General features: G+C 38.5%; 1 protein-coding gene across 5 annotated transcripts in view; it reads right to left on the bottom strand.

Moving 5' to 3' along the window:
* The window catches only part of AIG1 (androgen induced 1), a 293027-nt gene that overhangs the window by 249166 nt on the left and 30096 nt on the right, over positions 1-13765 (bottom strand). Inside the window, exon 2 of one of the 5 annotated variants that reach the window (XM_033235221.1) lies at positions 5182-5322. The exons of the other annotated variants lie outside the window; for them this stretch is intronic. Coding sequence (XP_033091112.1) covers positions 5182-5322 — 141 coding nt within the window. The remainder of the gene's footprint in view (positions 1-5181; positions 5323-13765) is intronic. 5 annotated transcript variants of the gene reach the window in all.

Raw genomic sequence — 13765 nt, forward strand, 5'->3', positions numbered from 1 at the left:
ACTATATGTGCCACCTCATTATCTCATTTTCTCTCCTTATTCACCTAAAACAGACTCTTCAACAATGAAAGCCAGCAACTTGACATCTCACTTTAATAAACATTACCTACACTGGTTATTTAAAGCATCAGTAAGCAGAAAGAATTATATGAAAAATAACCTCTCAGGCATGCATAAAAAGATGATATGAAATAAAGCTTGTAAATTTTATAAGAGTGAGCTTAAATTAATTATATAAGAGAATAGGCCGGGCCCTGTGGCTCAGGCCTATAATCCCAGCACTTTGGGAGGCCAAGGTGGGTGCATCACTTGAGGTCAGGAGTTTGAGACCAGCCTGGCCAACATGGTGAAACCCCATCTCTAATAAAAATACAAAAATTAGCTCGATATAGTGGTGAGTGCCTGTAATCCCAGCTTCTCGGGAGGCTGAGACAGGAGAATCGCTTGAACCTGGAGGCGGAGCTTGCAGTGAGCTGAGATAGCGCCACTGCACTCCAGCCTGGGCAACAGAGCAAGACTTCATCTCAGAAAACAACAACAACAACAACAAAAACAAACAGAAATAAACTTTAAGTGTGACCATATTATTATCTTCTCTCCATTAGTATCTTATACAATCTTTACAGAGGGATGCAATGTATCTATTGCTTGCCTTTCAAAATAAAGAGAATAAAGACATCAGAACATTAAACTTAGTAAGCTTTAACTAACACATTTTCATAAAAATGACTCCTATTATTAAAGTAAGTGAATGCTTTTTAATTTTGTTGATTAAAGCTATGGACAAATATCAGTTCCTTCTTTTTTCTGCTTTCTTTGTAAGAGTAATATTTTTAGCATTTTTCTACCCAAATAACATTAAGACAAAATAGTGAAATCAAAAGAATACTTCGAATGACAACAAAACCTCTCCCATCTCTGAAATCAAAGGAAACAACCTAGGTCAATGACCTACACAGAGTTTTCCAAGAGCAAAGGGAAACCCTCTTCATGTAAATCTTACGGCTCAGAGGATCCATTTGGCAGTAAAAATGGAGTAGAAACACTGACATTGGAAGAATAGAAAGTACCAGCACAAGCAGGGTCAAAAACCAAGCCAGTGCTGTCAGTGGGTGGCATCAGGACCCATGCATTATATCCATACATGCTGAAATCAACAATACTGATGGAAACTATAGAAAAGGTAAATATATTCTAAAGTCAGCATGACACCACTGGCAAGCAAACAAAACCATACTTGAATGAAATTCAACTGTGGCTGAATTTTCTTATAAACCACTGGTGACAGGTCTGCCATTGACACTAGTGTTTAGGTTTGGCACAGAGCCTCCCAAACAGCAAAGCAGGTGAAATTCTACAAATATACACTTCTAATAAATCATTCTGTCAGTTAGAGAGTAACATTTACATATCATCCTTCCATTTCCTAATTGGCTAATCAGTGACAAGACCAAATTACACAGTACTGAAGGCAATTAAAAAAAGCATGTAAACGATATCACAATGGTCCATTGTTTTGCCAAGCTTACCCCACTTAAACACACTACTTCTATTTGGATAAAGAAAGCTTTCATAATGATACCACTCTCATGAAGCCCCTAATCAAGCAAAACTAACCAACATAATATTTTGTTTAGGGGTATATACTACTAAAAAAGGAAGAGGAGATAAACACAAAATTCAGGATGGCAGCTACTTCAGGGCAGGCGGCAAAATTACAGTGTGGGAAAGTAACACGATATGGAAAACAGCAGTAGAGGTAAAATTATCTTTACAATTAACTTTAAAAACTTATGTACATATCACGCATACTATTTTATGTTGATTATTTATTCCATGCTTAACCTTTTAATAATCCCTCTCTTGCTTAGAATATGGTGTGCCCTAGGGAACACAGCATAGCAAGTTAGGCTAATGCAGAGAGAGTATCTATATTGTTAGTTAGAAACTCATTTGAAAGCTCTTTGATCTTTACAATATTTCTGGCTGAAAAGCTTATGAAGCTTTCTGCAGTAGTGGCAGCAAATAAAAAGAGCTGCTGATATTTACTACTTTTTAGTCAAAAACAAATGTGTCTATTTTTGGTGGAATCGAAAAATATTATATGGTTATTATCCTAAATGGTAAGTAAAAACTGACGTTCTTTTTAAATTAAAAACTCTTCACTGGAATGTTTCCAAGATCTGAAGTTAAAGTTAAAATTATTATTTTTTATGCAGTTTAGTCCATATGAAGATGGTTCTCTGATCTTTGGCAATTTCTCAAACAAAAGAATATTAGCTGATCATTTTCATCATGTAATTAGGATAGCAGCTAACCAGAGAGACTGAAATTTTCAAGAGCTAAATACAGCTGCCAAACGGTTTGCAATTTTTAGTCCAATTCAAATCAATGAGATACCCATGGGGAAAAAAATGCACAGAAGATGCTAACAAAAGTCCAATTAATCCATAAGAACAACATACCCTGGAGTTGTACAACACAGAATTCTTGGATGATGGCAGGCTATTTATTTAGATAGAGAACAAGAGAGTAGAAGCAGGTTTGGGAGGTAAAACCAAAAAAAGTTTTTTAACATAAGTTTGAAAAGGAGGTGGTTAAGATACAAGAATATAGAGTTCAAGAGAGCCTGGAGCTCAAAATATAAACTTGGGGGACCATCATCACATAGAATGTGTTTAAAGCTGCCATAATGCTAGGTGAGTTCCCCAAGGTAGTGAATGTAGACTATAAGGGGAAGATGGTCTAGAACTGATTTCTCAGGAATTCAACATTGAGAGGTTAAGAAGAGGAAGAGGAACCAGTAAGGAAGGCTGAGAAGAAACAGCAAATAGCCAAAATGGTCAGAAGGAAGCTAAGAGAGTGTCACTTCCCAGAATCCAAGTTTTAAGAAAACGTTTCAACAAAAAGAAGGTTATTTACTAGGCTAGTCATTCCTGTGAGTTATTTAAGTAAAAAATCAGAATTAGCTACTGTATGTGTTGATGCAGTGGTTACTGATGACCTTGATTAGACCTCCTTCAATGGGGCAGAGTGTGTTTCAGAGAGAATGGAGGAAGAGGAAGTGGAAACCAGAAGCATAGACTTCTTCCAAGGAGTTTTGCTGAAAATAGAACCAGAAAAATAGAGTGACACTAGGAGATTTAAGACAAAGACAAATTTTATTTTGTCTTGTTTTATGTAAGATGAGAGATGACAGTACACTATGTTTGTGGACTGACGGAAATGAAGCAGTTGAAATGGAAAACTGTAACACAGGAGGGAGGAGAGATACTCTGAGTAATAAAATGCTTGAGTAGGTATGAGGTTATAGATTCCAAGGTATACATGGAAGAGTTGTCCTTAGAAGCACAGACACTTCCTCTACTGCAATAGGAGAGAAAGTATAGTAGACTTTCAAGTGGAGGTAGTTTGAGAAATTTGATGATGGGAGAATGTAGAAGCTTCTTCCGATTGCTTTTGTTGTCTTATACTGAAACAAGCAGCAAGGTCATCATGCCCTTTGGCTAATATTAAGATTGTTCTCTGAGTGAAAGAGACAGCTGAGTGAGAGGATTAGAGAGGGATGCCCAAGATTTGAGGATAGAGGAAAATAGGTGAAAGAGGCACTGTGAGAATTGAAGAAGAAACTGCCTAGGTAAGTGTAGTAGCTGGGTGATCAGCACAGTACGGAGCGCTCATTGGATATTTGTGGTTATAAACATCAAGGAAGATCACACAGGAGGCTTCTATGATTTTCTTCAGTCATTCTTAGCTTCTAGGGTACAGGCATGAGTAGGTAAGTAGTTGAGTTTAAACCAGATTATAGATATTTCAAATGAGTAAGATTGAAGGTAAACAGGATATGATGAGGGTATGCTGGGGTGTGCTTATAAGGTTGGGCCATGCACTCTAAGCCACTAAGAAAAATAAATGAGGAAATGAGAGGGTATAGGATTGAAAAAGGTGATAAGGTCTAAATTTTTCACTACAGCAGAATGTCTGAGAAATTCTCCCACTACAAAGTAACAGAGCAAGCCCCACTTCAGCAAAAAGCAAGGGAGATTCTATCTGATAGGCATTCTCTTAGGAAAAAAAAACAAAACTTCACTTTTCCTTTATAATTTAAATCTGCTGGTACAGGGCTATTCTCTTTCTATTTGTGCCTAAGGTCACTAATGGCAATTTTTTAAATATCAAATTGGGTCATATAATAATGGTTTTCTGTGCTAACCAGATATTGGTTCATACATGTTGATTACAGTCAAGCTATGAGTTTAATTTGTGGTAATATACAGAAAAATTAAGTGTATAAGAAGGAAAAAAATCATTTTAAAATTATAATGCTAGGTTGACTTTCAATAAAAATGTAAAGTAGGAATAAGGCAATTGCAATTGTATTACAGTATCAATGACACAGTCCTATTAACCTCTGACTTACATTTGATAGAGATCTGTATCTGAATTGAAAGATATTCCTTCTTTTAAAATCATTTTTTTAAAGATAGAAGAGTCATTAAGAAACTGATGATCAATTATTAATATACACTTATCTATTGGCCATCCATATCAGCATGGCATTCTGACACTGTACCCATAAATGAAATGTCAGGGGAACTCCTGCTGTGAGCTACTAAGGCTAAGTCTATTTACAGTGACAATAATACAACACTCTTCATCTTCTCTTTTTGATTCTGCTATTTAAAACTATAATTTAAGAGCAAGAAGAGAAGCCATCTGATTGGGTGAAGTCTTTAAAATAACTTAGTCACTCTCATGCTAGATAGGCCTAAATTAGACTGCAATTTACCTTTGAAACTGACCAATGATAGAAGCATATTAAAATTTCTGAAGAGATACCTTAGCCAGCTTAAGCATATCAATTTATATTCATTCATGTTAACAGCAATGAAGGTAGGAAAAGCCCATATTCAGATTAGTACTTTCAGGTGCTAATTAACAAATAATTCTTAAGTACTCATTAAAGTAGTATCTCTGTAGGAAATATTTGGCCAGATTATTTCTCTGTAACTTTAACCAGGAAAACAGCATTAAAAAGTACCTAGGGCCAGGCACGGTGGCTCACGCCTGTAATCCCAGCACTTTGGCAGGCTGCGGCGGGAAAATCACAAGGTCAGGAGATCGAGACCATCCTGGCTAATATTGTGAAATCCCGTCTCTACTGAAAATACAAAAAGTTACCCGGACGTGGTGGCACGCGCCTGTAGTCCCAGCTACTCGGGAGGCTGAGGCAGGAGAATCGCTTGAACCCAGGAGGCGGAGGTTGCAGTGAGCCAAGATCATGCCACTGCACTCCAGCCTGGTGATAGAATGAGACCCCATCTCAAAAAAAAAAAAAAGTATCGGTAATTAAAATCACACTAACTCAGCTCAATTTTTGACCAATAGTCTGCATTAGTGACATTTCAGTTTTATATCATTTCTACTTCATTCTTGAATTTTTTATTTTAACTCTTCTCTTGGCTTGTTCAATTAAAATGCAGTAATAAACAGGATGAAAAAACAAGATGACGTATATGGACAGTATGTTCTGAAAACTTACATAACTGATATTTTAATTATCTTAACTCAGGAGGATAACTTGGTTGGGTATAAAATTTTTAGAAGACATGATTTTCACCTCAAAATTCTTTAGGTGTTGCTCTGTTACTTTCTTTGACTCAGAGTCTAAATAATACATAATAAATTTAGATGACTCAAAAATTGTAATTTTTGCTCCTTACTAGGTAATTTTCTGGAGTGCTCTTTGTGTATGTTTTATATGGTTTTTCATGCATGGCTACTTATATGATAGCTAATCATTATTTTAAACCTCAAACTTTGCCAGGATGAGTCCAGCTATATGTCATTTCTTATGTGTTTTGCCTGAAAGACAATTAACCTTTCAATTCATATACCAGTCTTTTAATTATTTTTGCCTCCTGCACTAGGAATTTTCTTCAATTTTGTTTTATTATTTTTTTCTAATTACTATAGTTTATTATTCAGGAATTACCAATAATTGTTACTGAAGTTCCATTCTCTTTACCTCACAATTTCTCTTTCATTATTTTCTTTTTCCCTTTTCTTCTAAATTCTGAAAAAATTTCTTTAGCTTGTTCTCCATCACACTGATCTGGTTTCCCACTATCAATTTTACCTTTTACTGCCCCCATTGTGGATGTTAATTTTGCTATTGCATTTCCTTTTTTGCTTTTGCCATTGCATTTTTAGAGTCTTGCAATTAACCTCATCTCATCCACTTCCCTTTTCAACTCATCCTGTTGCCTTTTCATTTCTCAATTCTCAACTCATGGCATTCTGCTCTGTTTCACTGAGACTACACCTTTTTCAATATAAGGAGGATTCTGAACAGTTTTCTAAACTTTTTTGTTTCCTATTGTAAATAATTTTCGCTGGTGTTCTCTTCTTTAGAGTTTTCAGGATGACATATATTTCCTTTGTTCTACAATTTCAGTGATTGCATGCAGTCGTTATTTTTTTCTATTTGCTCAACCTGGAGCAAGGATATAATTGTCTAATGCTAGTATTAATATTTTTCAATAGATAGGATACGGACACTTACCTAGGGGTCACTCATTTTACTCGGGTGCTATTCTAGTCCCAGATTTATGGTTGAAAATGTTTATATGTACAATTCTAGCTCAATTTAGTACAATAGTGCTTTGTAGGCCTCCATGCAACAAACCTCAGCTCTATTGAGAAGGTGTTTTCCCCTACTCAGTGACTGGCTCTCTCACTCTGAAGCAATGGAGTACATAAAATAGAAACTACAAGCCTCAGTGTACACTGCTGCTAACTCTTCCCATTAGCAACAAATTTGTGTATGTTACATCTCCCATGATGTAATGTACTTCTGTTAGTGCTTTTACTACTTCTTCCTACCCAGTCATTTTCTAGGTTTCCGCCACCAATTTGGCAACATATTGACTGCCTCCCACATCTGCCACCTGAAATGAAAATAAATCTTTCCAGATGCTTATTATCTCTGAGTCAAACAGAAAAGTCTTATGGCCACCACCTCAGATTTTAGACCAGCAGATATGGGGGGACATCAGTCACATAGAGGCACACCTCATTTTACTGACTCAACTCACAGAGAGTGTAGTTTTGTTTTGTTTTTAACAAATTAAAGGTTTTGTGGCAACACTGCATCAAGCAAGTGTATCAGTGCCATTTTTCCAAGAGCATATGCTTACTTCCTGTCTCTGTGTCCCATTTTGGTAATCCTTGCAATATTTCAAACTTTTTCATTATTATTATATCTGTTATGGTGATCTATGATCAGCAATCCTTGATCTTACTACTATAATTGCTTTGGGGTACCTCAAAACTCACCCATAGAAGACGGCAAGTGCGATCCATACATGTTGTGCATGTTTTGACTGCTCCATCAACCAGCTGTTTTCTACCAATTTTTCTACTTCTCTTCAGGCCTCCCTATTTCCCAAGATCCAATAATATTGAAATTGGGTCTATTAATATCCCCACAATGTCCTCTAAGTGATCAAGTGAAAAGAGGAGTTGTGCATCCCTCACTTTAAAGCAAAAGCTAGAAATGATTAAGCCTGGTGAGGAAACCAGACATGTTGAAAACCTAGACAGGCCAAAAACTAGGCCTCTTGTGCTAAACAGTTAACCAAGTTGTGAATGCAAAGGAGACGTTATTGAAGGAAATTAAAAGTACTACTCCAGTGAACACTGAAATGATAAGAAAGAAAACAGGCTTATTGCTGATATGGAGAAAGTCTGAGTGATCTGGAGAGAAGATCAAACCAGCCACAATATTCCCTCAAGTCAAAACCTAATCCAGAGCAAGGTCCCAACTCTCTTCAATCTATGAGGGCTGAGAGGGATGAGGAAACTGAAGAAGAAAAGTTGGAAGCTAGCAGAAGTTGATTCATGAGGTTTAAGGAAAAAAGCTGTCTTCGTAACATAAACTGCAAGGTGAAGCAGCAAGTGCTGAAGTAGAAGTTGCAGCAAGTTATACTGAAGATCCAACTAAGATCATTGCTGAAGGTGACTGCACTAAACGACAGATTTTCAATGTAGACAAAATGACCTTCTATTAGAAGAAGATGCCATCTAGGACTCTCACAGCTAGAAATGAGAAGTCAATGCCCGGCTTGATCTTTTTGTAGGGACAGGGATGGTTGTTTTGTTTTTTCAGAGACAGAGTCTCACTGTGTCACTCAGGCTAGAGTGCAGTGGTGCAATCACAGCTCACTGCAGCCTTGAGCTCCTGGGCTGAAGCAATGCTCCCACCTCAGCCTCCTGAGTACCTGGGACTACAGCCACATGCCACCACACATAGCTAATTTTTAAATTTTAAGTAGAGATAGACTCATGCTATGTTGCCCAGGCTAGTCTCAATCTCCTGGCCTCAAGCAATCCTCCCGCCTCAGACTCTCAAAATGCTGGGATCACAGCCACAAGCCACTGCACTTGGCCTGGCCTCAAAGTTTTGATGGACAAGCTTACTCTATTGTTAGAGGCTAATGAGACTGGTGACTTGAAGTTGAGGCCAATGCTCATTTACCATTTCAAAAATCTAAGGGCTCTGTTTATAGCAGAAATTAAAAGTAGTACTTTTAATTTCCTTCAATAACTTCTCCTTTGCATTCACAACTTGTTTACTCAATATTTTAAGCCCACTACCGAGACCTACTGCTTGGAAAACAAAAAGACTTCTTTCAGAACATAACTACTCATTGACAATGCACCTAGTCACCCAAGAGCTTTGATGGAGATATAAAAGAAAATTAATGTTTTCATGCCTTCTAACACAACACCCATTCTGCAGCCCATGGATCAAGAAGTAATTCTGACTTTCAATCTTATTATTTAAGAAATATATCTTGGGCAAGGTTGCTGACCCCTGTAACACCAACACTTTGAGAGGCTGAGACAGGAGGACTGCCTGAGCCCAAGAGTTTGAGATCAGTCTGGGCAACAAAGTGAGACCCTGTCTCTACAAAAAAAAAAAAAAAAAAAAAAATTAGCCTAGCATGGTCATGCACACCCGTAGTCCCAGCTACATGAGAAGCTGAGGAAGAGGATCTCTTGAGCCCAGGAAGTCAAGGCTGCAGTGAGCCATGTTCACGCCACTGCATTCCAGCATGGGTGAGAAAGATATATCCTATCTTAAAAAAATAAAATAAAATAAATGTATTTCACAAGGCTTTAGCTGCCACAGGTAATGATTCCTCTGATGGATCTGGGCAAAATAAATTGAAAACTTTCTGAAAAGGATTCACCATTCTACAACCTATTAAGAATATTTGTAGGCCTGTCTCTGTAGACTCTACCGCTGCGGACAGCGCACAGCTGCAGTCCATTAGGGGAAAGAGCGGGGCCGCTGCAGACCCGAACGACTCTGTCTGACAGCTTTGGGGAGAGCCGTGGATCTCCTAACGCGGAGGTTGAGATCTGAGAACGGACAGACTGCCTGCTCAGGTGGGTCCCTGACCCCTGAGTAGCCTAGCTGGGAGACATCCCCCACTAGGGGCAGTCTGATACCACACACCTCACAGGGTGGCGTCACCCCTGAGAGGAAACTTCCAAAGAAAGAATCAGACAGGTACACTCGCTGTTCAGCAATATTCTATCTTCGGCAACCTCTGCTGCTGATACCCAGGCAAACAGGGTCTGGAGTGGACCTCAAGCAATCTCTAACAGACCAACAGACAGTCCTTCTGACTGTCAGATGGAAAACTATCAAACAGGAAGGACACCTATACCAAAACCCCATCAGTACGTCACCATCATCAAAGTCCAGAGACAGATAAAACCACAAAGATGGGGAAGAAGCAGGGCAGAAAAGCTGGAAATTCAAAAAATAAGAGCGCATCTCCCCCTGCAAAGGAGCGCAGCCCATCGCCAGCAACGGATCAAAGCTGGTCAGAGAATGACTTTGACGAGATGAGAGAAGAAGGCTTCAGTCCATCAAACCTCTCAGAGCTAAAGGAGGAATTACGTACCCAGCGCAAAGAAACTAAAAATCTTGAAAAAAAAGTGGAAGAATTGACAGCTGGACTAATTAATGCAGAGAAGATCATAAACGAAATGACAGAGATGAAAACCATGACACGAGAAATACGTGACAAATGCACAAGCTTCGGTAACCGACTCGATCAACTGGAGGAAAGAGTATCAGCGATTGAGGATCAAATGAATGAAATGAAGCGAGAAGAGAAAACCAAAAGAAAAAAAGAAGAAAAAGAAATGAACAAAGCCTGCAAGAAGTATGGGATTATGTAAAAAGACCAAATCTACGTCTGATTGGGGTGCCTGAAAGTGAGGGGGAAAATGGAACCAAGTTGGAAAACACTCTTCAGGATATCATCCAGGAGAACTTCCCCAACCTAGTAGGGCAGGCCAACATTCAAATTCAGGAAATACAGAGAACGCCACAAAGATACTCCTCCAGAAGAGCAACTCCAAGACACATAATTGCCAGATTCACCAAAGTTGAAATGAAGGAAAAAATCTTAAGGGCAGCCAGAGAGAAAGGTCGGGTTACCCACAAAGGGAAGCCCATCAGAATAACAGCAGACCTCTCGGCAGAAACTCTACAAGCCAGAAGAGAGTGGGGGCCAATATTCAACGTTCTTAAAGAAAAGAATTTTCAACCGAGAATTTCATATCCAGCCAAACTAAGCTTCATCAGTGAAGGAGAAATAAAATCCTTTACAGATAAGCAAATGCTTAGAGATTTTGTCACCACCAGGCCTGCCTTACAAGAGACCCTGAAGGAAGCCCTAAACATGGAAAGGAACAACCGGTACCAGCCATTGCAAAAACATGCCAAAATGTAAAGACCATCGAGGCTAGGAAGAAACTGCATCAACTAACGAGCAAAATACCAGTTAATATCATAATGACAGGATCAAGTTCACACATAACAATATTAACCTTAAATGTCAATGGACTAAATGCTCCAATTAAAAGACACAGACTGGCAAACTGGATAAAGAGTCAAGACCCATCAGTCTGCTGTATTCAGGAGACCCATCTCACATGCAGAGACATACATAGGCTCAAAATAAAGGGATGGAGGAAGATCTACCAAGCAAATGGAGAACAAAAAAAAGCAGGGGTTGCAATCCTAGTCTCTGATAAAACAGACTTTAAACCATCAAAGATCAAAAGAGACAAAGAAGGCCATTACATAATGGTAAAGGGATCAATTCAACAGGAAGAGCTAACTCTCCTAAATATATATGCACCCAATACAGGAGCACCCAGATTCATAAAGCAAGTCCTTAGAGACCTACAAAGAGACTTAGACTCCCATACAATAATAATGGGAGACTTCAACACTCCACTGTCAACATTAGACAGATCAACGAGACAGAAAGTTAACAAGGATATCCAGGAATTGAACTCATCTCTGCACCAAGCGGACCTAATAGACATCTATAGAACTCTCCACCCCAAATCAACAGAATATACATTCTTCTCAGCACCACATCGCACTTATTCCAAAATTGACCACATAATTGAAAGTAAAGCACTCCTCAGCAAATGTACAAGAACTGAAATTATAACAAACTGTCTCTCAGACCACAGTGCAATCAAACTAGAACTCAGGACTAAGAAACTCAATCAAAACGCTCAACTACATGGAAACTGAACAACCTGCTCCTGAATGACTACTGGGTACATAACGAAATGAAAGCAGAAATAAAGATGTTCTTTGAAACCAATGAGAACAAAGATACAACATACCAGAATCTCTGGGACACATTTAAAGCAGTGTGTAGAGGGAAATTTATAGCACTAAATGCCCACAAGAGAAAGCAGGAGAGATCTAAAATTGACACTCTAACATCACAATTAAAAGAACTAGAGAGGCAAGAGCAAACACATTCAAAAGCTAGCAGAAGGCAAGAAATAACTAAGATCAGAGCAGAACTGAAGGAGATAGAGACACAAAAAAACCTCCAAAAAATCAATGAATCCAGGAGTTGTTTTTTTGAAAAGATCAACAAAATTGACAGACCGCTAGCTAGACTAATAAAGAAGAAAAGAGAGAAGAATCAAATAGACGCAATAAAAAATGATAAAGGGGATATCACCACCGACCCCACAGAAATACAAACAACCATCAGAGAATACTATAAATGCCTCTACGCAAATCAACTAGAAAATCTAGAAGAAATGGATAATTTCCTGGACACTTACACTCTCCCAAGACTAAACCAGGAAGAAGTTGAATCCTGAATAGACCAATAGCAGGCTCTGAAATTGAGGCAACAATTAATAGCCTACCCACCAAAAAAAGTCCAGGACCAGATGGATTCACAGCTGAATTCTACCAGAGGTACAAGGAGGAGCTGGTACCATTCCTTCTGAAACTATTTCAATCAATAGAAAAAGAGGGAATCCTCCCTAACTCTTTTTATGAGGCCAACATCATCCTGATACCAAAGCCTGGCAGAGACACAACAAAAAAAGAGAATTTTAGACCAATATCCCTGATGAACATCGATGCAAAAATCCTCAATAAAATACTGGCAAACCGGATTCAGCAGCACATCAAAAAGCTTATCCACCATGATCAAGTGGGCTTCATCCCTGGGATGCAAGGCTGGTTCAACATTCGCAAATCAATAAACGTAATCCAGCATATAAACAGAACCAAAGACAAGAACCACATAATTATCTCAATAGATGCAGAAAAGGCTTTTGACAAAATTCAACAGCCCTTTATGCTAAAAACGCTCAATAAATTGGTATTAATGGAACGTACCTCAAAATAATAAGAGCTATTTATGACAAACCCACAGCTAATATCATACTGAATGGGCAAAAACTGGAAAAATTCCCTTTGAAAACTGGCACAAGACAGGGATGCCCTCTCTCACCACTCCTATTCAACATAGTGTTGGAAGTTCTGGCTAGGGCAATCAGGCAAGAGAAAGAAATCAAGGGTATCCAGTTAGGAAAAGAAGAAGTCAAATTGTCCCTGTTTGCAGATGACATGATTGTATATTTAGAAAACCCCATTGTCTCAGCCCAAAATCTCCTTAAGCTGATAAGCAACTTCAGCAAAGTCTCAGGATACAAAATTAATGTGCAAAAATCACAAGCATTCTTATACACCAGTAACAGACAAGCAGAGAGCCAAATCAGGAATGAACTTCCATTCACAATTGCTTCAAAGAGAATAAAATACCTAGGAATCCAGCTTACAAGGGATGTAAAGGACCTCTTCAAGGAGAACTACAAACCACTGCTCAGTGAAATCAAAGAGGACACAAACAAATGGAAGAACATACCATGCTCATGGATAGGAAGAATCAATATCGTGAAAATGGCCATACTGCCCAAGGTGATTTATAGATTCAATGCCATCCCCATCAAGCTACCAATGACTTTCTTCACAGAATTGGAAAAAAACGGCTTTAAAGTTCATATGGAACCAAAAAAGAGCCCGCATTGCCAAGACAATCCTAAGTCAAAAGGACAAAGCTGGAGGCGTCACGCTACCTGACTTCAAACTATACTACAAGGCTACAGTAACCAAAACAGCATGGTACTGGTACCACAACAGAGATATAGACCAATGGAACAGAACAGAGTCCTCAGAAATAATACCACACATCTACAGCCATCTGATCTTTGACAAACCTGAGAGAAACAAGAAATGGGGAAAGGATTCCCTATTTAATAAATGGTGCTGGGAAAATTGGCTAGCCATAAGTAGAAAGCTGAAACTGGATCCTTTCCTTACCCCTTATACGAAAATTAATTCAAGATG

The sequence above is a fragment of the Trachypithecus francoisi genome, unplaced genomic scaffold (genome assembly GCF_009764315.1).
Source record: "Trachypithecus francoisi isolate TF-2019V2 unplaced genomic scaffold, Tfra_2.0 Lachesis_group15, whole genome shotgun sequence".
NCBI lineage: Eukaryota > Metazoa > Chordata > Mammalia > Primates > Cercopithecidae > Trachypithecus > Trachypithecus francoisi.